Consider the following 27,756-nt stretch of genomic DNA (forward strand, 5'->3'; position numbering starts at 1 on the left):
AAAGAAAAAAAAAACCCTATCCTAACAATGAAAACAGGTCATGCCTGTGTCTGACCAACGTACTCCATCTCTCCTATAAAAAGAGGGGGACTCCGGGACCAAAGAGGGGTGCCTAAAGGCCCCCATACATTAGGCCGACTTGTCCTAATTACATGTCGGACCCAATTCTCCTCCGAGCCGCCCGGCAGCTCCCCGGGAGGCTCACATACAATTTAGAACTTGATGAGCCAATTTTTACATGTGATAAATCGATTGCGATTTATCACATATAAAACAAATGGGGAGCTGCAGGGCGGTGAGGAGCAGTGGGCGGGTAGCGGCGATGCCAATGAGGAGCAGGTGGGGTGCAGCGGCAGTAGTGGGGGCGGGCGGCGGCTCTCAATTGAGTTCCCGGCGGGTGCCGGGTGCGGTGAGTGCTGGTGCTGACCTGGCCGGGCATGTGATAACAAATAGCAGCAGCGGGGACGGGCAGTGCAGTGGCGGCTATTTGATTTTTAAAATACCTGTCAAATGACCGGCCGTTCTCTGATTGACTGAGAGAGCTCTCAGCCAATCAGAACGGCCGGTCATTTGGCAGATATTTTAAAAATCTAATAGCCGCCACTGCACTGCCCGTCCCCGCTGCTGCTATTTGTTATCACATGCCAGTGTGTGCTGATGCTCAGGGACCCGCTGCCCGCCGTGCTGCTACCGGTCAGTCTGCATGCATATGCCTGTCAGGTGGGCAGGCATATGCATAGCATACAGGGAGGTCGGACGTGATCGTATGTACTGACCGTCCGACCTCCCTGATCCGGTCCGATGCGCACGGGACCGCGCATCGGATCGGATGTCACACAACTGCGATTTTGGGCCGATTTCACCCGGTTATCGGGCCAAAGTGCCGAAATAGGATGAAATTGTCCCAAAATCGCATAGTGTATGGGGGCCTTAACTGCGATGCCGCCCAATGCCGTGACAACTTTGGAGACAGCAAAATTAACCTTGATCTTTTCTAACAACTCAGGATCCCAGCAGCCTCTCCAAGTATAGCGAGGCACTATGTCGGACTAAACAATCTGCAACTCAGGCCAACGGCCAGCCAGTGTCCTGAGATCCGCCTCTATCCTCAAGATGAGGACAATGCTGGTCCCCTGGCCTAAGTCATCACCACCAAGGTGTACTGCTAACACATCAGGGCGGCCCCACCTGCGTTCCCCTGCGAACAATAATGCTAACAGGCCGTCCCACCGGAGCCCCCTAACACCAAACCCATGAACTGCCCTTGCCCCTACTGCTATGTGGGCCCTGGCAGCTAAATGATGTTTGGATGCCCAGCAAATGAAAGAATGCCCGACGACCAGACAGTGGCATAAGTCATTGAGGGAGGGGAAGGGGCTGAAAATAGTAAAACCTAACCAGTTAGCATCAAAAACTTAAACTGTAAGATAACACAACTTAATGTCAGGACATGTATGATGCACAACATGAATTAGTACAACTAGGACCCAAGTGAAGGTGAAAACCTTAAAAAAACCTCCGGTGGACCTGAGGGGGAAGCCAATTGTAATTGGCCCACTATCGGAGGAAAAAGTAAAAAATTCCCTTCACACCCTCGACTCCGGAACGCTGCCGTTGCAAAACCGAGTGTAAACAACGTTTTTGGATCCGCGCAAAAGGCGCATGCTAAACCTCATCTAACGTATGCAAGATTTATACGCGGAGGACTTCCAGCGGCCGAGCTCTCGTATGGCATTCACTCGAAGTCCCGCCGCAGCTGCACTGGTGGCCGCACCAATATGGAACGAATGCGTCCCGTAATCGGCGACCTCCAAACCCAAACGCAGCCACACAACGCTTAAATACATCAGTAAACTGAAAACGCGTCAATGGCGATGCATCAGCATGCGCCAGGAACCGTGCCGGCGTGGCAGGCCTCTGAGGCAGATACGCCCCAGCCAGATGCACGGGGCATATATCCCCTTCCGGCTGGGACTTTTAGGGATACCCAGCGGCCTCTGCCCAACTGATCAGTCTTAGAACGGCGGAGCTCACACAGGACTAGACCGTCCTGGAAGACCATGTCTTCGAACCGCAGACCTGAATCAGTGGCACTCATGCTGGCCGCTACCAGCTCGCTGACCCTAAATGTCCCAAAGAACGCCAAAGAGAACGCCACCCGAAAGAGTGACGTCTCCTCCGCGCTCCCCGCCATAACCTGGCTATCGATTTCCACAGCATCTGCAGATTGATCGGCTTGCGAGAGTCCGCCGCTACTGGCTGTTCTCTCGCCCAACCACACAAATCTTTTGCTAGCACAAAGGAATTGGTGGGGTCCCGTTCCCTGCGCTCCTCAGCCTGGAATGAAATCCCCGCCAAGGCCGCCGCTATGGTAGATTTAGACTCTGGCCCACGCTATAGTGCCCCCACACGAAAGCCAGCAAACAGTGCTTGACCGACTCACAGCTGGTCCCGGGGACTCGTGGAAGGCCGCCCAGTCCTGCTGCGCAACTGCGTATGCCCTACGGGTGGAAGGGGCCAGCGATCGCAAGGCTAATCATCAGGAGATGTGGAGGAGCCTGTAGGAGGGCAACAACCCAGCAGCAGGACTGCTACCTCCACCTTTGTGCAAATAGGAACAGGAGGAGCACTGCCAGAGCCCTGCAAAATGACCTCCAGCAGGCCACAAATGTGCATGTGTCTACTCAAACGGTCAGAAACAGACTCCATGAGGGTGGTATGAGAGCCCGACATCCACAGCGCCACTGTGCTTTTCACAGATGAAAGCAGGTTCACACTGATCACGTGACATAGTCTGGAGATGCCAAGGAGAACGTTCTGCTGCCTGCAACATCCTCCAGCATGACCAGTTTGGCAGTGGGTCAGTAATGGTTTGGGGTGGCATTTCTTTGTGCTTGCCAGAGGTAGCCTGACTGCCATTAGGTACGGAGATGAGATCCTCAGACCTCTTGTCTCTGTCTGTCAACCCATGCCCAGTGTGTGCAGTCTTTGCGTAGCAGAACGGGTATGCGCTACACTAGACGGGGGCCCGTGTCGACAGATGTTGACATGGACATGTAGACAAAATCATGTTGACCTTTTCCCCATGTCGGATGTTTTTTTTCATGTTGGCTTTTGGTGTGGGTCAACCTTTTGAAAGTCGAGCTTTTGGTGTCAACATATTGACTGACTAACTGTCGACCTGTCCATCCGCACCCTTTCAAGCTCCGGCTATGACACTTTTACTTGACCTTCCCCACTTGTTCTTATTTCATTGAGTGAGAGAAATGCAGCCGCCAACATGACTGAGAGGAGAGGTCTGTCGGCCAAGGAATTACTGTTACCTATGGGGGCAGTGGGGATAGACCCTCTGTGGGGGGTACTGGGGCAGTGCGGGGGGTGTGGTGGGCGCAGTGAGGATATGCCCTATGTGGGGTTATGGGCGCAGTGCAGATAGGCCCTCTGTGGGGGGTACGGGGTCAGTGCGAACAGTCTCTCTGTGGGGGTACGGGGTCAGTGCGAACAGTCCCTCTGTGGGGGTACGGGGGAAGTGCGAATAGGCCCTCTGTGGGGGGGGGGGGTACGGGGGGCAGTGCGAATAGGCCCTCTGTGGGGGGGGGGTACGGGGGGCAGTGCGAATAGGCCATCTGTGGCAGATAAACCTCCGGACGCAGGCATTGCCTGTAAGCTGATGTGTATTTCATATGTGCGTTCATGAACCCAAGGAACAGATCCAGGCACAAATACTTTCTATTACCCTAAAGACAACTTCTGCAGGATTTCATTCCTACAACAGCCATACAGCAATGGCAGAACCCAGGAGCACAGCAGACGTCTGATAAGCTCTGGGGGGGACCAGCGGAGAACCGGAGCGATTCATCTATATCCCTGGTCTCACTCTCTCCTTCCTTCTTCTCTCCATCCCACAGTAACCCAAACACACAGCAATCCCTGCAACACGTTCCAGATGTGTAGTCTGACTCCCGCTTACTGTCACTGGACCCCAAGGGTGTAAAACCAGGCTTAACTTCTTCACTGCCGCTGCAGATGGCACTTACAGCCCCAGAGTATGATTAACTAGTGTCAGAAAGGCCTTTACTGACATGTAACGTATGCACCGGGTTATGAGATGTGAGGACATGCTGGGACTGCTAGTTATACACGCATATTAACTGGAATTAGGCTGAGGGCTATAATGCGGAACTTACCCACTGACCTCTGACCTTGTACTGAGAAACCAATTGTCTAGTGTTACTTATAACTTATCATTTACTAGTAACTGGTTAATGGGCTTCCCTGCCCCCAGCACGCTCCGACAGATCGTCATGAAAATACTGCAGCATCACACACATATCACACGTCCAACAAGATTATCTTATTGTATTCATAACATATCTGCAACATGAGATTGCGACAGTGCAGACCTGTGTATTCCTTACTAACACATTAAAAAGCAATGTAAACCACATGTCAGTAAGATCTTGGGTAACCATTGAAAGCGTGGGCCTGGGACCTCTGCAAGAGAGTATTCCTGGAAACAGATTGTGTATCCTCCAAATACCAAAGAACTGCAGCCACAACCTTGGCCTGGCCGATTCGTACAGTGCCTTCTGCTGTGAAGTGCGTCGAGTGTAGTGCAAATTCTTCTGGGCAAAATCATAGCAATTGTACTTAATATTATACTTAATTACACTTCATACCTAAATACCCCAGTATTTTGTGTGGTTAAGTGGGTAAAATAAGTACAGAGAGGAAGTACCTAGATGTATGGTTCTGTCCAGAAAATATTTGACTTCTGTACACCACCCCAGCAGAGAGGCAAGGCTTTCCCCCAGGGCAACAGACATAGGGACACAGATGGTGCAAAAGATAAATGCAGTTTATTCAGTGATCTGGTATAAGAGCTAATCTAATACAGTGCAATCAATCAAAGTTTTATCTTACACTATATACATAAGTATTCCTATAATGGGTGCAAAGTGGGGCCCAAACCACACACCCTGTATATATTATACTTATCCCTCCAGAGCTCTGCAGCGGATTCTCTGTTCTGCAAAAACACAATACTTGGAAAATGTCCGCCGCAGCCATTTCTAAGTGATTGGGCACTGGCAATGCCCCCAAAAACATGGCATGGCGGCAAAACAGCATGTACGCGTTTCGTCATCGACAGATGACTTTGATAAAGTCATCTAGCGATGACAAAACGCGTCAGTTCTGCACACCCCTATTGGACTCTTGTGGATTACAAATACCATCTCTTACTTGGACCAGCTCTCCAACCTATTTTGCACCAACTGGACTTTTGAAAAAAGGGACACCACCACCTGCTAAATTCTTGGAGCCCTCCATTCCGTGAGACGTGTACCACCTTTCCTCACGACGGGAGTCTTAAACATCAGGCTACCAGTCAGGCATACTTGCCTACTTTTGAGACCGTAAATTTAACCATGTAATGTGGGCTAGGTGAAATGAGGGAGATTGGTAGACTAATGAGGGAGAGAGGGAGATTGGTGTTATTTCAGGGAGTCTCCTGCAGAATGCAGGAGGGTAGGCAACTATGCAGTCAGGTATATGGATACCCGCCAATCCAGCAACATTTGACTGCACAAAACTAAGAGAGCATTACTAGGAACAAGTGAGACTTTTACCTATCAATCAACTCCACATTCAGTTCCTTCTCCATAGGGGTGACTATTGCCAAATTGTATTGCTTATTATTGTTTTTATAGCATGCTAATTATACACTTTATATATATATATGTTGTGATTTTTTTACTGTACATATGTGCTAATGATTTATTAAAATTGTTTACTAAATGTAATACCCAATTGGTCAAAACATATATTATTCTTTTAAATGTAAGCGCTACACCACCCAAATTTCTTCTTATCACTATTGTGCCCTGTTTTTTTTTTTTGTTACATTTTATTGAGTGGGAATATATAAACTGATCGATATTTAGCAGATTCCTCCTTAAAAGTCAGCTGTTACTTGTAACACAGTTGCTGAATTCTGAGGAGGAATTTGCACATTAACAGTATCACAAAATATACATGGGAATTTCTCTTTGGGCAGATGTTGAAGTTAAAGGAAAGTGTTCCAGGTGCTGGGTCCGCGGCTGATTCCTGGCAAGGAGAGGACAGGGAAACAAACAGATTTTCTCAGCAGTGACGGTATTATAGAGCCGTAGGCCAGAACCCGATGTATCATCTTTGCTGATTACTTCTATGAAGCACCTGATTATCAGGAAAATGTCACTGCTCTAAATAGTAGTGTAATAATGACCGTCTCTTACCTATACATTGTCCTATTGTATAATGAATATCTGAATATGGGGTGGGGCTTTAATAACACGATTAACACCAGTGGCGGATCCAGAGGAGGGGCACAGCACAATTCAAATAGGGGAGCCACACCCCCTGCCAGAGAGTCAGACTGGAATGGCAGTTGCTCCGCCTCCCCTATTTGGGATCTGAATTGTGCTGCACCCCCTTCTCTGAGCCGCCCCTCATTAACATATAATCACAAAACTAATTAATATGCCCCACCCCCACAGCATTGGCCACGGATTCCTGGTAATGTTCTCTCCATTCTGCCCACTTCGCTAGGAAGTGGGTAGAATATTGGAGGGGGGCCCACTCCAGGGGGCAGGGGAGTTCCACAATAATCATGTGTCCCACACAGGATCCAGGAGAGTAGGTAAGTCTGAAGATCTGCGTGTGTCAGTGACGAGCGTTACCATTACCGACTGTGGCTACTATTTGTTTCAAACAAAACAAATCGTCCGTAATCCCCAAATAAAGGTGCAGATATCTCAGGAGACTCACTGAAGAGGCAGAGGTGTAACTCTGGGAGACATTGGAGTCATCTGCTGCCGGGCTCCTGTTCCCAAGGGGGCACCTCTCCTCCCCTGCCAGGGGAATCAGTTAATTTAGAGATACTGGACATGAACAAAGATGGACTGGGAGGAAGGACAAATGGGAGTGCCGTCCTCAGACAACCGCAAGGTTCTACTGATCCGATGCAAAAGAGACAGTTTGCAGCCATGAAAACACAAACCAATAAATGAGTGTTTATTTGACAGGCGCATCCCAATCACCAACCATCCACCATTGACAGCGGCTAGAAGTATATATGCACATCTCAGGAACCGAGAGGAACGCCAGTGGGTCGTATTTAATTACACATTTAAGGTCAGATGTTTTATAATAATGAAGCAGGAGAACATCTGCTTGTAAGCGAGAATAGTCGTAAACTGCCTTGTCCTTTCATGTGGTTGGTGCAGTTCCCGGACGTTGTGACACCGTAAGATGTTATGTAGCTGGGGGTCATCATAAATATACTGTAACACACAGAGGGGATAAGGAAGCATAAAGTCACATTTGGGGACCTCAGTCATTAAACAAGACAACCAGGGGCACAGTGGCTCACTTACACACTGAGCATACGCAATACGGACGGAGCAGCTACCGTCAAATCCGAATTGTACACACCGCAGCCTCAACTCCACTTGTAGCCGAAAGGACGCAGCAGGGTCCCATATGATGTTTGCAGGCAGGATGAGTGTCCCGTGGATGTGTCGTAACCCAGGCACATATACTCCTGCTCTCTCCCAGTGTAACCCAGGCACATATACTACTGCTCTCTCCCGATGTAACCCAAGCACATATACTCCTGATGTAACCCAGGTACATATACTACTGCTCGCTCTTGGTGTAACCCAGGCTCATATACTACAGTTCTCTCCCGGTGTAACCCAGGCTCATATACTACAGTTCTCTCCCGGTGTAACCCAGGCACATATACTACTGCTCTCTCCCGGTGTAACCCAGGCACATATACTACTGCTCTCTCCTGTTGTAACCCAGGCACAAATACTACTGCTCTCTCCCGGTGTAACCCAAGCACATATACTCCTGATGTAACCCAGGTACATATACTACTGCTCTCTCCCGGTGTAACCCAAGCACATATACTCCTGATGTAACCCAGGTACATATACTACTGCTAGCTCCTGGTGTAACCCAGGCTCATATACTACAGTTCTCTCCCGGTGTAACCCAGGCACATATACTACTGCTCTCTCCCGGTGTAACCCAGGCACATATACTACTGCTCTCTCCTGTTGTAACCCAGGCACAAATACTACTGCTCTCTCCCAGTGTAACCCAGGCACATGTACTACTGCTCTCTCCCAGTGTAACCCAGGCACATATACTACTGCTCTCTCCTGCTGTAACCCAGGCACATATACTACTGCTCTTTCCCGGTATAACCCAGCCACATATACTCCTGCTCTCTCCTGCTGTAACCCAGGCACATATACTACTGCTCTCTCCCGGTGTAACCCAGGCACATATACTACTGCTCTCTCCTGTTGTAACCCAGGCACATATACTACTGCTCTCTCCTGTTGTAACCCAGGCACATATACTACTGCTCTCTCCTGCTGTAACCCAGACACATATACTACTGCTCTCTCCCGGTGTAACCCAGGCACATATACTACTGCTCTCTCCCGGTGTAACCCAGGTACATATACTACTGCTCTCTCCCGGTGTAACCCAGGCACATATACTACTGCTCTCTCCCGGTGTAACCCAGGCACATATACTACTGCTCTCTCCCGGTGTAACCCAGGCACATATACTACTGCTCTCTCCCGGTGTAACCCAGGCACATATACTACTACTCTCTCCTGTTGTAACCCAGGCACATATACTACTGCTCTCTCCCGATGTAACCCAGGCACATATACTACTGCTCTCTCCTGCTGTAACCCAGGCACATACTGTATACTACTGCTCTCTCCCGGTGTAACCCAGGTACATATACTACTGCTCTCTCCTGGTGTAACCCAGGCACATATACTACTGCTCTCTCCTGGTGTAACCCAGGCACATATACTACTGCTCTCTCCCGGTGTAACCCAGGCACATATACTACTGCTCTCTCCTGCTGTAACCCAGGCACATATACTACTGCTCTCTCCTGATGTAACCCAGGCACATATACTACTGCTCTCTCCCGGTGTAACCCAGGCACATATACTACTGATCTCTCCTGCTGTAACCCAGACACATATACTACTGCACTCTCCTGCTGTAACCCAGGCACATATACTACTGCTCTCTCCTGCTGTAACCCAGGCACATATACTACTGCTCTCTCCTGCTGTAACCCAGGCTCATATACTACTGCTCTCTCCCAGTGTAACCCAGGCACATATACTACAGCTCTCTCCTGCTGTAACCCAGGCACATATACTACTGCACTCTCCCGGTGTAACCCAGGCACATATACTACTGCTCTCTCCCAGTGTAACCCAGGCACATATACTACTGCTCTCTCCTGCTGTAACCCAGACACATATACTACTGCTCTCTCGGTACAAGTTAAGTAATGCACTTTTCTAGAGCCTTATTTTTTGCTTGTGGTTTGGGTGCAGTGTTTCTCCCATTATATGGGCACCTTGGTTTTGGGGACAGATAAAGGAGTATCGTACACGGCTAGCATATCTCCATGAATGAGGATGTCACGTGGGATAATATTATTTGATATAAGTGACGTAGCAGCAGGTAATGAGAAATTCAGAGAGAGATAGGAGTCAGGGAAGCATTGTCTGCACAATGTACCATGGTCCATCCTATAATAACAGGAAAGGCCATTAGGATGCACAGTTCCTACAGCGGATGCTTCATTCCATAACTTTCACTGAGGAATAATAACTCAGAGGCTGGTGGGGCCGGAAAATCATCAGTGATTACATCAATGCTGCTGCCGGGGAAGGTGGCGCACGCCCAGAGATATCATTATTCCAATGCTATAAATGCTGGAACACGGCTCCTGTATCCCATGGGATCCCCCTGTACACAAACTACTCCATCAGTGGAACAACCATCCCTGGAAACACATTAAGAGAATGTCACTAGGAGCAACTGGCATATTCCAGGCTACAGGCGGGGAAGACATGGTCCTCACCATTACATTATCAGCCATTACACACAACCATAGAAAACAATCAATCGCTTTCATTATATCACTGGCCAGGGACGGATTGGGGGGGGGGGGGGGCGCGATCAGGGGGACAGTACCCCCGTGCCCCCCTCTATCTAGGGCTGAGCTCTGATTGATGGAGCTCATCACATGCTTCTCAGGCCCATGGAGGACAGCAGCTGCACCGGCCTCGTCATGGGAGGGTTTTCATTCAGAGGCAGCACTGAGCCTGTGAGGCCTCCTACAGAGTAATGTTTGGAGGGACAAAGACAGGCCTTTCAATATATATTAATCCCCCACCCTGCAGTTACCCATCGACCAAGCTTATACTGTCTTTACTCTGAGTTTTGACAGTGTAATATTCTCCTGTGCAGTTTGCGGCCAGTAATGACAAGTGAGAGGGGGCCCCCGTCACTAAAGTGACCCAGGACCGCCAAAGGTTTAATCCACCCCTGTCACTGGCACTAGATAAATTCTAATTGCTGATTGGCTACTTCAGTGTTATGCGTTTTACAGCTATTTGCAGAGACAGCACATGAATCAGAAGGGAACATTTAACTAAGGGTTGTGTCTAGATCCACTTTGATTTTGTGACAAGGAAGTGACGATTTGTGAGAGCAGAAGTTGTTAGATGCCTCACAGCGTGTTTTATTTGAGCTTTTATTTCCGTACGTTTAGGTTATTGCATTTGATTGCAGCTGAATTGTACCCTCGCTTACTTCGCTCGCCACGCTTCTACCCCTCCGGGTATACGTAGACCCAGGCATGATGGGAAATATCTGAAGTGGTTCTAGCCGCAACCATTTACTAAGGGGTGGCTAGTAAATAGCAGCATGACTGCCGGAATTTCAGTGACAGGTGAGACAGCTCAGAAAGTGGCTGCGTGATGTCAGTCAGGAGGAAATGCCATAACTATGCCACCACACTCCAAAGCGGTGGCACAGGTGAGCCAGCGCTGTGAGGCGCAGAGTCTCCATCTGCTGATTTCAGTCAGTCTGGACGTCTGCATGGAATCTGATTTAAAAAAAACGTCCCTCCACAAAATGGCCACCGCCTTGGATGAGAAAGATGCTAGAGGTCCTATTAGTGCCTGCAGCGCTACCCGGAAGTGCTGGATTCTGGGAACACTGCTGTGCTGTGCCCACTAATCCCCTGGTAATGAGCATGCATCTCCATGGCAACAAGCATGTTACCCCCTGGCAACCAGCAAGAAACCCCAGACAACGAGCATGTATCCACTGGCAATGAGCAAGAAAACCCTGCCAATGAGCGTGTAACACCTGGCAACAAACAATAAACCCCTGGCAACAAGGAGGGGACCAGAAACTTTTTTTCCCAGGGGGGCGCAGAATGTTTAGCTACGCCACTGTGGGAAGCCACTGTACTCCTCTAGGTAACTATGGTAAATAATTAATGATAAATGGGTCCCTTAATCAGGTCCTGGGTGAACATTTACTTTTTGATCTTCTCAGATGTCTTCATGATTAAAAAAAAAAAGTTTGGGAAACCCTGCTATAGAGTGATAACAAGTTGTATAGCGCCATCTAGTGGACAGATATGTCTTATATATCAGTTCTGCAGTTTGCACCATAGAAAAGTGTTTTTCTGTGTGGTCTTCCCTCCCTCCATTATTATGTAATACAGTCCATGTAAATAAAGGCAAAATATGTATGTGACACTGCATACAAGGTATGTAAGAAGGAGCAGGGCCCTCCTACCTCTGACTGTTTGTAAATACCCAGTTTGTTGTATCCAGAGCCGGCCCTAGCCAGTTTGATGCCCTAGGCAAGATTTAGGTTGGTGCCCCCCAGCAGCAGCGTTAGAACTACTCTACATTACTGACCCCATTATACCCACAACTACATTACTGACCCCTCTATAATCATCACTACACTAATGACTGTCTCTATACTACTACGTGCTGTCCCTCCTCCAGTTCTCCCAGCACGGGACAGACAGTGTGTCAGTGTGAGCACTGAGCCGCCTGCGTCTCATGAGCGTGCGCAGCGGACAATGGGTCCATCTGTAGTTGCGCCGCGCTACTTCCGGGTTCTACGCTCGCCACAAAATATGTCAAAAAAAGTAACTTAACTCCATGCCAACATGGATAGTTCATACCCCCACTATCCATGTTGGCATGGAGTTGATTTTAAATAGCGTGGCGAGCGTAGCGTGCCACTGAGCCCGCAGCGTGGGCGAGCGAAGCGAGCCCCGCTGAAAACTACAGAAGTGGGTACTTCTGGCGCCGTGAAACTACAGAAGTACCGGATAATGTAGCAAGGACCAGCACATCCATTCAAAATTCATCTATTTATTCAATAATAAAGCATAGAAAAAAACATGAAAATTGGTCATAAGGGCATTAGGTGCTTATCAACGGGCAGCAGCTGAAGACAGCCATGACATCCGTGAGCCGATCAACATCCTGACAGCCCATTTCGGTACCCATGTAGCTCTCTCAGATTTGAGGAACCGAAACGGGCCGTCAGGGTGTTGATCCCTATGGATGTGCTGGTTTGCTACATTATCGTCCTTTGGATTTATATACAGTATGTGGCCATCTGGTTTTACATATACATTTCAAATATAAAGTGCTAGAGGGATAATTATTAATAAAGAAAAGAATAGGAAACCGTAAGAAAGAAAATGGGCATGTAGAAGAAAAAATGTTTCTAAAAATGTTTACACTCTTCTCTGAGAGTATTGTGAGTCCGTGGGTGTTGGAACCTGCAGTATACTCTCCTTATTTCTAGCGCCAAACACCATCGGGTGGCGTGGAGGAAATTAGCGGTCAGAGCTTCTCGCTGTTCTCCAGAACCATCCACAGGGCAAGGCCGCAATAGATAGAGCTAAGGAGAGTATAGGTTCCAACAGCCACGGACTCACAATGCTCTCAGAGAAGAGTGTAAACATTTTTAGAACCATTTTTTCCCCTAAAGCCACAGTTGCATTTTCTTTCTGTTTCCTATTCTTTCTTTTATACATAATAATCATTATCCCTCTAGCACGCAGCGCACATTACAATTATAGATATGTAATATACTGTACCTACAAATCACCCAAGCAGGTGACAGTCTTCTCCTTCCTCACTGCGTGTGCCTCACTCCCTCACGGTGTCGGCTGGGTATTGTCCAGTCTCCTCCCCTCAGTGCTGCTCCCGAGTTCTGGCCCCCAGAGACGTGATGACATCCACACGCAGGCTCTGCGTGTTTCCTGTGCCCTCTGCAGGGCACACTCACAGTGAGTGACAGTTGCGTGCGGGGCAGCAAGTCGGGCTTTCATTGCTGGCGGCGGTGATTGCTGGAGCCCGGTCAGCGGGGGGGGGGGGGGGGGGGGGGGCGGTAGCGAGTCCACGCAGCAGCCGGAGGTGGGGTGCGGTATGAGTGCGGCTAATTGCCGTACCACCCGCACCCACGTTGTGATGCCCAGCAAAGCTGCTGCCCCTAGGCATAGGCTGCTGCCCTAGGCAATTGCCTAGTATGCCTATGCCTAGGGCCGGCCCTGGTTGTATCACTGTCTCCCATTGTAAAGCGCAACGGAATCTGCTGCGCTATATAAGAAACTGTTAATAAATAAAGAAATAAATAAGGACTTCCCTTATCTCCCACTATTACATTCCCATTTATACACTATAATACTATTTGGTTTCTCTGCACTATTACAATAGGACAAATCTGATACAATAACAAATACATTTGACTAAAAATCAATAAAGAAAAATTACATATATAGATATATAATTATATTTCCAATATGAGGTGGCTTAAAAAGGTAAAAATAATAACAATTTAAAATTATGAATATATCCCAACATGGGGATATTATTGGGAAATATCTGGTTATGTCATATAATAAAAGGTAACTTCCATATAAATATTTAGGTACCTGTTTCCTAGCAGGGCGCCCACTAAGCAAATAGCTTAGTGGGCTATTCTGCTTAGAAAAATCGCATCGCATCGCATCACATGGGCCATTTTATTGCCGTGCGATGCGATTTGGTTTTATAATTTATTCACTGCTCTTATTGCCCCAGGGGATCGCACCGCATCGCACCTCAATTACATGCGATTTTATAGGGTGCAATGCCATGTCATTAGCCATACAGTTCTATGACATGCAATTAAGTTTTAATGACCCCCCCCAGTATCCACGCCACCCCAAAGCGCAGCAAGCCCCGCGAGGGGTGGCAGAACGCGTCCTCCCGACCTTTTCATAGCACCACTATCCACGTTGGCGTGGAGTTGATTTAATATAGTGTGTCGAGCGCAGCGAGCCACCGAGCACGAAGTGTGGTGAGCGCAGCGAGCCCCGTGAGGGGACGCGGAATACATGTAAAGTAATCCGCGTCCCCTCGCTGCGCTTGCCACGCTTCGAGCTCGGTGGCTCGCTGCGCTCGCCACACTATATAAAGTCAACTCCACGCCGACGTGGATAGTGGAGATATGAAAAGGTTGGTAGGATGCGTTCCGCCGCCCTTCGCCATGCTTCGGGGTGGCGTGGATAGTGGAGGGGTCATTCAAACCTAATTGCATGTCATACAAGTGTATGGCTAATGGCATGGCATTGCACCCTATAAAATCGCATGCGATCACATGCGATTTAGCAGGAGGTGCGATGCGATCCCCTGGGGCCATAAGAGCAGTGAATAAATTATATTTTTTTTAAAAATCGCATTGCACGCACGCACGCCACTAAAATGGCCCATGTGATGTGATTTCACTACGGTGCCATACATAGAAATTCTTGGCGCCCTGCTAGGAAACAAGTACCAATATTTATAATGTGCACATCGTCCCCATAGAAGTCTTTGGTCCTTTTTTTGACCCAATATTTACCAAATCGAGTTCCAATGGGCCCAATTCAGACCTGCTCACTGGGCTGAAAGTGTTCGGAGCCCTTGGATGCCTATCAAACAATGACAGGTATATTATGGGCCAGATAGTGATTACTTAAAAAAATCTTAATTGTTGGGAATTGCTGATCCCCCCTCCCCAGGTCCCGAAAATCAAATGTTCAATATCATTATGAATATGAAACAGGGAATATTCATCATTCTAACCCCTGATTCGCTGGTTCCCTTGGACAGAATATTGGACATCTGGACTGTAAAATATAAAACCTTTCTCCCTTTTCTACATTTAGGCCCTTATTCTGATCGGTGCGGCCGGATGCGAATATGCGGCCAGCACCGTGCATCCTAAACCCCGCCTTCCATACGGATCGCCAACTCCGTCCGTACGCGGTAAGAAGCTGTCCGAATGGACCGCACGTTTATTTCTCATGAATACGCCTCCTCCATCTCAGGGAACCTCCCCCATCATTCGATGGTCGCAGAATGCGGGACCGAATGGCCAGGCAGCTCCCCCAACCTCAGACCACACGGGCATTTCTCCGTGCAAAAGCAGGGATCTGGGCGGGCAGCTGACATCCGGCGATGTCATATGTCCGCCCCCTACACGTGCGTCACGGCCGCATTACCATACGTACGCCCAGCGTTTGCATTGGAACGCCCATGAAACGCGGGGTGTAAACATATGGTAATGAGCCCAAACAGCCCTTCACGCCCATCTCCACCCCCTGTTTGTAGTGTACACATTTCATGCGGAATGTGGCCGTACGCCCCGCTCGCACATGCGCAGACACAAAACATCGGCGGCACGAACGCACGCGGATATTACCGCACCAACCAGAATAAGGGCCTTAGTGACGGTGACACTGGTCGTAGTCTGTCTGATCTTATCATATTTCATCCTATTTATGGTTCTAATATGTTGGCTGTTATGTGATCATAGATTGTTTGTCACATGCATCCGTTTTTATCCATTTGTCTGTCCCCCCAATCCCCTGTTTTTCTTTCTGTTCTCTGTACCCCGTTCCCCACTTTATTGCTTTATAACTTTGCAACAAGAATAAAAATGTAATATTAAAGAAAAAAAAGTTTTGGGCTCTTTTTTTTATTTGTTAGGTCTGTTATTTTACATGTTTTATCCATTTGTGATCCGATTAGTGTACCATGGATTGAGTGTGTTGATCTTACATACAGTCATCCTTTCACCTGTTGACCTACTGACCTTCTAAGTGGACATTGTACAGTGTCTGGAACCCAATTGTATCTTCACATTCACTTACAAAGCCCTCAGGCAATCCTCAGGTAATGCACATGGGAGCATGTGTGCATTACGTGGGATGGGCACGGGAGTACGTGTGCATTACGTGGGATGGGCACGGGAGCACGAGTGCATTACCTGAGATGGGCACGGGAGCACGTGTGCATTACCTGAGATGGGCACGGGAGCACGTGTGCATTACCTGAGATGGGCACGGGAGCACGTGTGCATTACCTGAGATGGGCACGGGAGCACGTGTGCATTACCTGAGATGGGCACGGGAGCACGTGTGCATTACCTGAGATGGGCACGGGAGTACGTGTGCATTGCCTGAGATGGGCACGGAAGTACATGTGCATTACCTGGGATGGGCACGGAAGTACATGTGCATTACCTGAGATGGGCACGGGAGTACGTGTGCATTGCCTGAGATGGGCACGGGAGCACGTGTGCATTACCTGAGATGGGCACGGGAGCACGTGTGCATTACCTGAGATGGGCACGGGAGTACGTGTGCATTGCCTGAGATGGGCACGGAAGTACATGTGCATTACCTGGGATGGGCACGGAAGTACATGTGCATTACCTGAGATGGGCACGGGAGTACGTGTGCATTGCCTGAGATGGGCACGGGAGCACGTGTGCATTACCTGAGATGGGCACGGGAGCACGTGTGCATTACCTGAGATGGGCACGGGAGTACGTGTGCATTGCCTGAGATGGGCACGGAAGTACATGTGCATTACCTGGGATGGGCACGGAAGTACATGTGCATTACCTGAGATGGGCACGGGAGTACGTGTGCATTGCCTGAGATGGGCACGGGAGCACGTGTGCATTACCTGAGATGGGCACGGGAGCACGTGTGCATTACCTGAGATGGGCACGGGAGTACATGTGCATTACCTGAGATGGGCACGGGAGTACGTGTGCATTGCCTGAAATGGGCACGGAAGTACATGTGCATTACCTGAGATGGGCACGGGAGTACGTGTGCATTGCCTGAGATGGGCACGGGAGTACATGTGCATTACCTTAGATGGGCACGGAAGTACATGTGCATTACCTGAGATGGGCACGGGAGTATGTGTGCATTACCTTAGATGGGCACGGAAGTACATGTGCATTACCTGAGATGGGCACGGGAGCACGTGTGCATTACCTGTGATGGGCACGGGCGCACGTGTGCATTACCTGGGATGGGCACCGGAGCACGTGTGCATTGAGTGAGATGGGCACGGGAGTACGTGTGCATTGAGTGAGATGGGCACGGGAGTACGTGTGCATTGCCTGAGATGGGCACGGGCGCACGTGTGCATTAGCTGGGATGGGCACGGGAGCACGTGTGCATTGAATGAGATGGGCACGGGAGTACGTGTGCATTGAGTGAGATGGGAACGGGAGCACGTGTGCATTGCCTTAGATGGGCACGGGAGCACGTGTGCATTAGCTGGGATGGGCACGGGAGCACGTGTGCATTGCCTGGGATGGGCACGGGAGTACGTGTGCATTGAGTGAGATGGAAACGGGAGCACGTGTGCATTGCCTGAGATGGGCAGGGGAGCACGTGTGCATTGCCTGGGATGGGCACGGGAGCACATGTGCATTACCTGAGATGGGCACGGGAGCACGTGTGCATTACCTGAGATGGGCACGGGAGCACGTGTGCATTACCTGAGATGGGCACGGGAGCACGTGTGCATTACCTGGGATGGGCACGGGAGCACGTGTGCATTACCTGAGATGGGTACGGGAGCACGTGTGCATTACCTGAAATGAGCATGTGTGCATTACCTGAGATGGGCACGGGAGCATGTGTGCATTACCTGGGATGGGCACGGGAGCACGTGTGCATTGTGCATTACCTGAGATGGGCACGGGAGCATGTGTGCATTACCTGGGATGGGCACGGGAGCACGTGTGCATTACCTGGGATGGGCACGGGAACACGTGTGCATTACCTGGGATGGGCATGGGAGCATGTGTGCATTGCCTTGGATGGGCACGGGAGCACGTGTGCATAACCTGGGATGGGCACGGGAGCACGTGTGCTAAGTGGACACTGTACAGTGTCTGGAACCCAATTGTATCTTCACATTCACTTACAAAGCCCTCAGGCAATCCTCAGGTAATGCACACGGGAGTACGTGTGCATTACCTGAGATGGGCACGGGAGTACGTGTGCATTACCTGAGATGGGCACGGGAGTACGTGTGCATTACCTGAGATGGGCACGGGAGTACGTGTGCATTACCTGAGATGGGCACGGGAGTACGTGTGCATTACCTGAGATGGGCACGGGAGCAAGTGTGCATTGCCTTGGATGGGCACGGGAGTACATGTGCATTACCTGGGATGGGCACGGGAACACGTGTGCATTAGCTGAGATGGGCACGGGAGCACGTGTGCATTAGCTGAGATGGGCACGGGAGCACGTGTGCATTACCTGTGATGGGCACGGGAGCACGTGTGCATTACCTGTGATGGGCACGGGAGCACGTGTGCATTACCTGTGATGGGCACGGGAGTACATGTGCATTACCTGGGATGGGCACGGGAGCACGTGTGCATAACCTGGGATGGGCACGGGAGCACGTGTGCATTACCTGGTATGGGCACGGGAGCACGTGTGCATTACCTGAGATGGGCACGGGAGTACGTGTGCATTGCCTGAGATGGGCACGGAAGTACATGTGCATTACCTGAGATGGGCACGGGAGTACGTGTGCATTGCCTGAGATGGGCACGGAAATACATGTGCATTACCTTAGATGGGCACGGAAGTACATGTGCATTACCTGAGATGGGCACGGGAGTATGTGTGCATTACCTGGGATGGGCACCGGAGCACGTGTGCATTGAGTGAGATGGGCACGGGAGTACGTGTGCATTGAGTGAGATGGGCACGGGAGTACGTGTGCATTGCCTGAGATGGGCACGGGCGCACGTGTGAATTAGCTGGGATGGGCACGGGAGCACGTGTGCATTGAATGAGATGGGCACGGGAGTACGTGTGCATTGAGTGAGATGAAAACGGGAGCACGTGTGCATTGCCTGAGATGGGCAGGGGAGCACGTGTGCATTGCCTTAGATGGGCACGGGAGCACGTGTGCATTAGCTGGGATGGGCACGGGAGCACGTGTGCATTGCCTGGGATGGGCACGGGAGTACGTGTGCATTGAGTGAGATGGGAACGGGAGCACGTGTGCATTGCCTGAGATGGGCAGGGGAGCACGTGTGCATTGCCTGGGATGGGCACGGGAGCACATGTGCATTACCTGAGATGGGCACGGGAGCATGTGTGCATTACCTGAGATGGGCACGGGAGCACGTGTGCATTACCTGGGATGGGCACGGGAGCACGTGTGCATTACCTGAGATGGGTACGGGAGCACGTGTGCATTACCTGAAATGAGCATGTGTGCATTACCTGAGATGGGCACGGGAGCATGTGTGCATTACCTGGGATGGGCACGGGAGCACGTGTGCATTGTGCATTACCTGAGATGGGCACGGGAGCATGTGTGCATTACCTGGGATGGGCACGGGAGCACGTGTGCATTACCTGGGATGGGCACGGGAACACGTGTGCATTACCTGGGATGGGCACGGGAGCATGTGTGCATTGCCTTGGATGGGCACGGGAGCACGTGTGCATAACCTGGGATGGGCACGGGAGCACGTGTGCATAACCTGTTGACCTACTGACCGTCTAAGTGGACACTGTACAGTGTCTGGAACCCAATTGTATCTTCACATTCACTTACAAAGCCCTCAGGCAATCCTCAGGTAATGCACACGGGAGTACGTGTGCATTACCTGAGATGGGCACAAGAGTACGTGTGCATTACCTGAGATGGGCACAGGAGTACGTGTGCATTACCTGAGATGGGCACGGGAGTACGTGTGCATTACCTGAGATGGGCACGGGAGTACGTGTGCATTACCTGAGATGGGCACGGGAGCAAGTGTGCATTGCCTTGGATGGGCACGGGAGTACATGTGCATTACCTGGGATGGGCACGGGAACACGTGTGCATTAGCTGAGATGGGCACGGGAGCACGTGTGCATTACCTGAGATGGGCACGGGAGCACGTGTGCATAACCTGTGATGGGCACGGGAGCACGTGTGCATTACCTGTGATGGGCACGGGAGCACGTGTGCATTACCTGTGATGGGCACGGGAGTACATGTGCATTACCTGGGATGGGCACGGGAGCACGTGTGCATAACCTGGGATGGGCACGGGAGCACGTGTGCATTACCTGGTATGGGCACGGGAGCACGTGTGCATTGCCTGGGATGGGCACGGGAGTACGTGTGCATTGCCTGGGATGGGCACGGGAGTACGTGTGCATTGCCTGGGATGGGCATGGGAGCACGTGTGCATTAGCTGAGATGGGCACGGGAGCACGTGTGCATTGCCTGTGATGGGCACGGGAGCACGTGTGCATAACCTGGGATGGGCACGGGAGCACGTGTGCATTACCTGGTATGGGCACGGGAGCACGTGTGCATTGCCTGGGATGGGCACGGGAGTACGTGTGCATTGCCTGGGATGGGCACGGGAGTACGTGTGCATTACCTGAGATTGGCACGGGAGCACGTGTGCATTAGCTGAGATGGGCACGGGAGCACGTGTGCATTGCCTGAGATGGGCACGGGAGCACGTGTGCATTGCCTGGGATGGGCACGGGAGCATGTGTGCATTGCCTGGGATGGGCACGGGAGCACGTGTGCATTGATTGGGGCCTAATGAAGAATATTCCCTGGAACAATCTGTAATTTCTCACACAGACAAAACTTTTTATGGCTTTGAATATTCGCTGCCTCATCATCTGCAATAATGACCTTCTGCTTCTAGATGTAATTTTCCACAATCTCTGGTCAGTCCTGTTCCACCAGACACTAATGGCTGCAGGTCACTGTATAGCACAGGGGGCAGAGACGGTACAATTACTAAATGTCCTAAGTACTGTCCACGTCCCCAGGGGAAACCTTTACACTGACCTGAAAGCACACAGCAGTGACCAGCACCTTCTTCAGTCTCTACCTCACCTCACGTTACTCTTCATTTGCCCACCGGAACCAGAGGATCCAGTATGTGGCCCCAGCACCTCTTCCTTGCTAATATCTACTCTCTCCTTCCAGTCCTCTGTCTCCTGGCTGCCTCTGATCCCATTGGCCCAGGCTGGCCCTTTGTAATAATCTGGAACGCACCAACCCGGAAATGTCTGGATAACCATGGGGTAACAATCGATCTTGAATCTTTTGACATAGTAACCAACCACAACCACTCCTTCATGGGCACAAATGCTGTGATCTTTTACAGCACCCGTCTGGGGCTGTACCCTTATTATGCCCACAAAAATGAGCCAGTCAATGGAGGGCTTCCACAGAACGCCAGCCTTGAGGACCATTTGGATAAGGTGCACAAGGATTTGAAAGCCGTTAACGTAGACAAGAATTTTAAAGGTGTGGCGGTGGTGGACTGGGAACACTGGAGACCATTGTGGAATCGCAACTGGGAACAGAAGGTCCTGTACCAGTTGGAGTCACTGGAACTGATAAACCAGCGACATCCATCCTGGTCCTATAGGAGACTACGTAGATTGGCCAAGAGGCAATTTGAGGCATCAGCCAAGGACTTTATGTGGTCCACCCTGAACCTGGGACGCAAACTGAGCCCCGGAGGCCTCTGGGGGTTCTATGGGTTTCCAGAATGCTATAATTATGAGTACAAGAATGGGGACCAGAATTACACCGGCCAGTGCCCAGGGGATGAGGCAGAAAGGAACGATGCTCTGACCTGGTTGTGGCGCATTAGCCGGGCACTGTACCCTCACATATACCTGGATATAGACCTAAAGGATTCTGGATATGTGGGACTGTTTGTGAGGCACAGGGTGGAAGAGGGGTTCAGGGTGCGGAAGTTGTCATCGGATGTGGACCTTCCTGTTCTGCCGTACGCCCGCATAGTGTACACCTACAGCATGGACTTCCTCACACAGGTAATGGTGTGTGTGTGTGTGTGTGTGTGTGCGCTCATGTGTAGTGGGGGGGGGGGGGGGTATTCTGTGGTGAGCAGAGAGACATAGGCCCTTATTCTGGTTCACTCACAAAGGCAAATTCCTTCTCAAATGGACAAAACCATGTGCACTGCGGGTGGGGCAGATGTAACATGTGCAGAGAGAATTAGATTTGGGTGGGGATTTACTTCAAAGTGAGATCTATATTGCAGTGTAAAAATAAAGCAGTCAGTATTTACCCTGCACAGAAACAAAATAACTCACCCAAATCTAATTCTCTCTGCACATGTTACATCAGCCCCCCCTGCAGTGCAGCATGGTTTTGTTCATTTGAGAAGGAATTTGCCTTTGCGAGTGTCAGGTCCGCCTCCCGGCCCCCTGGGAAGGTGGGCAAGCCTCCCGCTTTCTTTTCATAGCCCCCGCTCCCCCCTTGCCCGCTGGTTTATTTACCGCAAATCGCGGCCTGTGGTGAGGGGCAGGGCTTAAATTACATGATCGCGACATTTTGCGTCATTTAAGCCCCGTCCCTTCATCACGGCCCGCGAATCACAGATTTTTCCAGCATGTGGGGGCGGGGCCAAGTGGTGTCAGCCTTGCCCTGCCCCTGATGTGTTGTCTCTCTGGGCTTCTCCCAGAGAGGTGAAATTTAAAGTAGGCAAGTATGATATACTGTGTGTACTGTATGTAGTGTATACTGTGTGTACTGTATGTGCAGTATGTTGTGTGTATACTGTGTATACTGTATGTGCAGTATGTTGTGTGCATACTGTATGTGCTGTATGTTGTGTGTATACTGTATGCACTTTGTGCACTGCCTGTACTGTATGTGCTGTGTGCGCTGTATGTACTATATGCATTGTGTGTACTCTGTGCGTTGTATGTGCTGTGTATACTGTGTGCGCTGTATGTACTGTGTGCGCTGTATGTGCTGTGTGTGCTGTGTGTACTGTATGTGCTGTGTGTACTGTATGTGCTGTGTGTACTGTATGCGTTGTGTGTGCTGTGTGCGCTGTATGCACCGTGTGTACTGTATGTGCTGTGTTTACTGTATGCGCTGTATGTGCTGTGTGCGTTGTATGTGCTGTGTTTACTGTATGTGCTGTGTTTACTGTATGTGCTGTGTGCACTGTATGTGCTGTGTTTACTGTATGCGCTGTGTGTGTTGTATGTGCTGTGCTTACTGTATGCGCTGTATGTGCTGTATGTGCTGTGTGTACTGTATGCGCTGTGTGTACTGTATGCGCTGTGTGCTGTATGCGCTGTATGCATTGTGTGTACTGTATGTGTTGTTTGTACTGTATGCGCTGCGTGCACTGTATGCGTTGTGTGTGCTGTGTGTACTGTATGTGTTGTGTGTACTGTATGCGCTGTGTGTACTGTATGCACTGTATGTACTATGTTGTGTATATACTGTATGTGCTGTATGTTGGGGATATACTGTATGCACTTTGTGCACTGCCTGTACTGTATGTGCTGTGTATACTGTATGCGCTGTGTGCGCTGTATGTACTATATGCGTTGTGTGTACTGTATGTACTGTGTGCACTGTATGTGCTGTGTATACTGTATGCGCTGCATGTAATGTATGCGCTGTATGTGTTGTGTATACTGTATGCACTGTGTGCGCAGTGTGTACTGTATGCATTGTGTGTGCTGTATGTGCTGTGTGCACTGTATGAGCCGTGTGCACTGTATGTGCTGTATGTACTGTATGCATTGTGTGCGCTGTGTGCGCTGTGTACTGTATGTACTGTGTGTACTGTGTATACTATATGCGCCGTGTGCACTGTATGCACCGTGTGTACTGTATGTGCTGTGTGTGCTGTATGCGTTGTATGTGCTGTAGGTACTGTGTGTGCTCTGTGTACTGTATGCGCTGTGTGTACTGTATCAGCTGTGTGCTGTGTGTGCTGTGTGTACTGTATGCGTTGTGTACTGTATTCGCTGCGTGCACTGTATGCGTTGTGTGTGCTGTGTGTACTGTATGTGTTGTGTGTACTGTATGCACTGTGTGTACTGTATGCGCTGTATGTACAATGTTGTGTATATACTGTATGTGCTGTATGTTGTGTGTATACTGTATGCACTTTGTGCACTGCCTGTACTGTATGCGCTGTATGTACTATATGCGTTGTGTGTACTGTATGTACTGTGTGTGCTGTATGTGCTGTGTATACTGTATGCGCTGTGTGTACTGTATGAGTTGTGTGCGCTGTATGTACTGTGTATACTGTATGTACTGTATGCTCTGTATGTGCTGTGTGTACTGTTTGTGCTGTGTGTACTGTATGCGTTGTGTGTACTGTATGTGCTGTGTGCACTGTATGTGCTGTGTGCGCTGTATGCGCCATGTGCACTGTATGCGCAGTGTGCACTGTATGAGCCGTGTGCACTGTATGTGCTGTGTTTACTGTATGCGCTGTGTGTACTGTATGCGTTGTGTGCACTGTATGCACTGTGTACTGTATGTACTGTGTGTGCTGTGTACACTGTATGCACTGTGTGTGCAGTGTGTACTGTATGCGTTGGGTGTACTGTATGCGCTGTATGTACTGTATTCGTTGTGTGCACTGTATGCGCTGTGTACTGTATGCACTGTGTGTGCTGTGTATACTGTATGCACTGTGTGCGCAGTGTGTACTGTATGCGTTGTGTGTACTGTATGCGCTGTGTGCTGTATGCGCTGTATGTGTTGTGTGTACTGTATGCACTGTGTGTACTGTATGCGCTATGTGTGATGTGTGTACTGTATGCATTGTGTGTACTGTATGCACTGTGTGTTCTGTATGCGCTGTATGTGCTGTGTGTACTATGTTGTGTATATACTGTATGTGCTGTATATTGGGTGTATCCTGTATGTACTGTGTGTGCTGTATGGACTGTACGCAATGTGTGTATACTGTATGTACTGTGTTTGCTGCATGTGCTGTGTGTACTGTACAGTATGTTGTGTATATACTGTATGTGTTGTAAGTTGGGTGTATACTGTATGCACTTTGTGTGCTGTGTGTACTATGTGTGCAGTATGTTGTGTATATACTGTATGTGCTGTATATTGTGCATATACTGTATGCACTTTGTGTGCTGTATATTCTCATATCTCCCAACTGTCACGATTCCGTCGGGACAGTCCCGATTTTCGGGTCCTGTCCCGACGTCCCACCCGCGGCAGGCATTGTCCCGCTGCGGGGGGTGACAGTTGGGAGACCCCCCAATCTAGTAGAATAGACGCTGTGCGCATGCGCACAGCGTCTATTCTCGTATGAAAATGAGGTCGCGGCTAATTAGCATAAGCCGCGCCCTCATTTGCATACGCCCCGCCCCCTTTTCGGGCGCTCGCGCGGCTTCGCCGCGCGAGTGTCCCTACTTCCTCCGGCCAGAAGTTGGGAGGTATGTATTCTGTGTGTGCTGCATGTGCTCTATGGACTGTACATGCTTTGTGTATACTGTATGTACTGTGTGTGCTGCATGTGCTGTGTGCACTTTGGGTCCGATTCAGACCTGATTGCTGGGAGTGTCAGGGAAAATGCAGACACATTCACACATGTGCACCCGTACACATCCATTCACACCGCGAGGCGGGATTTCACTGGAGCAGCGCGGCGGATCGCTGGCTGCTGCACATACGCATCCGTGCGACCAGGTCTGAATGACCCCCTGTGTGCAGCACATGTGACTGTTGCAGTATGTCCCGACAGCCGCTGTAGAATGTGATGTGTGTCATACTGTCCACTCTGCAACATTGATGCATGGTGTGTGCTTCCTGCAGCGTGACCTGGTGCAGACCATAGGACAGAGCGCAGCCCTGGGAGCCGCTGGTGTCGTCCTGTGGGGGAACGCCGACTACAGCTCCAGCAAGGTAGCCATTCATTCTTATTCTACTGGTCAGTATGTCGACAAGGACTATACAGGCCGACATTATGTTGACATCACAATGATATACTCTTGCGGTAAGACATCCTTTCTGATGATGAAACTTCCAGGGTTTTGATGTGTCCTGGGGGGCTTCAGACCACTCTGCTGGGTGGGGGAGGTGGGAGATTTACGGACTGTACCCATGTCTCCTCTGTGTGTCCTCTGTTTCAGGAGTCCTGCCTGGCAGTGAGGTCCTACTTACAGGAGACCCTGGGTCCATACGCAAAGAATGTATCCACAGGCGCAATGCTCTGCAGCAGAAATCAATGTTCCAATCATGGACGCTGTGTGCGGAAACACCCTGAAAACGACGCTCACCTCCACCTGGACCCCAGTATCTTTAGCATAAGTCAGCGCCCCCGTGGGGAAAGTGTTGTTATAGACAATCCCGCCAGGAAGAAGCCCATCGGCGTATGGCCGCAGTTCCTGTGCCGCTGCTACAGGGGATGGCAGGGAAGTGACTGCTCGCAGAGGGTGCACTCGTAGAACCCAGACATGGTAACGCACACAGGGCCTGATTCTGGTTCACTTGCAAAAGCAAATTCTCTCTCTAATGCGCAAAACCATGCTGCACTGCAGGGGGGGCAGATAAAACATGTGCAGAGAGAGTTAAGGTCCATACACGCTGGGCAACTATGCCCAGCGTGTATGGACAGCGATGATGTCACTGAGCGGCTTTCCCTCTGCCCAGCGCCGACAGAGGGGGAGGACGGCGTCGCATAGCGCAGCGCTGTGCAAAGCCGTCCTTAAAACCGCTCATCTGCTCACCGCCGGGGCATACACACTGGGCGGCTTTGAGCTGAAAGCCACTCAAACTGGGTGTTTTGAGCGACTTTCAGCTCAAAGTCGCCCAGTGTGTATAAATGGGCTGGGTTTGAATTCCAAGGGTTCCATATATATATTGGTGGCAGTGGGCATATAAATATATGGACATTGGTGGGCAGTGTTGGTGGTAATGGATACATTGCTGGCCTGCGCAATAACAAAATATACATTGGTGGGCAGTGTTGGTGCATTGCTGGCACAGACCAGGAATGTATACGTTACCGCCAACACTGCCCAACAATGTTTATATATTTATATGCCCACTGCCACCAATGTATTCATTTAAATGCACCAACAATATAATATATATATATTACAGGCAATAACAGGCGTCACTCCAGGTCAGAGGCGGATTGGCCCACTGGGAAACCGGGCCATTTCCCGGTGGGCCGGTCCAGATTCCCCACTGGCAGGGCCGCCGACCGTGGCTCTAGATTGCCCAAAACAAATATGGCCGCCGCATATATGCATATATTATATGCACATATGCGGCGGCCATATTTGTTTTGGGCCATACTGCACTGTTTCCGGTCTGTTTTCAGTCTGACCGAGCGGACCGAAGCGCGGCAGTGTGGCGGCTGAGGTAAGTAGTGTGTGTGTGTGTGTCCCCCCCCCCCCCCCGCGTGCTGTAGCGTCAGTCACCAGTAAAACCAGCAGATCAACCACTTTCCTAGCGATGATGCGGGAGCGCGCATCATCGCTAGTGGGCAATCTCTGGGCCATACACACTAGGCGATTTTCAGCTGACAATTGCTCAAAAAGGCTGTTTTGACCGATTTTCAGCTGAAAATCGTCAAGTGTGCATGCGCCTTGACACTGCAATGTAAATATCATTTTGAACACACCCCACCCAAATGTAACTCTCTCTGCACATGATACATCTTCCCCACCTGCAGTGC

General features: G+C 50.2%; 1 protein-coding gene across 1 annotated transcript; it reads left to right on the forward strand.

The window, feature by feature from the left end:
• Nucleotides 1-2,060: 2,060 nt before the first annotated feature.
• LOC146027206 (hyaluronidase-1-like) lies at nucleotides 2,061-26,518 on the forward strand. Its single transcript, XM_083158162.1, has 4 exons — nucleotides 2,061-2,166; nucleotides 21,240-22,099; nucleotides 25,887-25,976; nucleotides 26,204-26,518. The coding sequence occupies exons 1-4, from the start codon at nucleotides 2,061-2,063 to the stop codon at nucleotides 26,516-26,518; spliced, it is 1,371 nt and encodes a 456-aa protein (XP_083014288.1).
• Nucleotides 26,519-27,756: the final 1,238 nt, after the last annotated feature.

This window comes from Crinia signifera, chromosome 8 (assembly GCF_055691185.1).
Source record: "Crinia signifera chromosome 8, ASM5569118v1, whole genome shotgun sequence".
Classification (NCBI taxonomy): domain Eukaryota; kingdom Metazoa; phylum Chordata; class Amphibia; order Anura; family Myobatrachidae; genus Crinia; species Crinia signifera.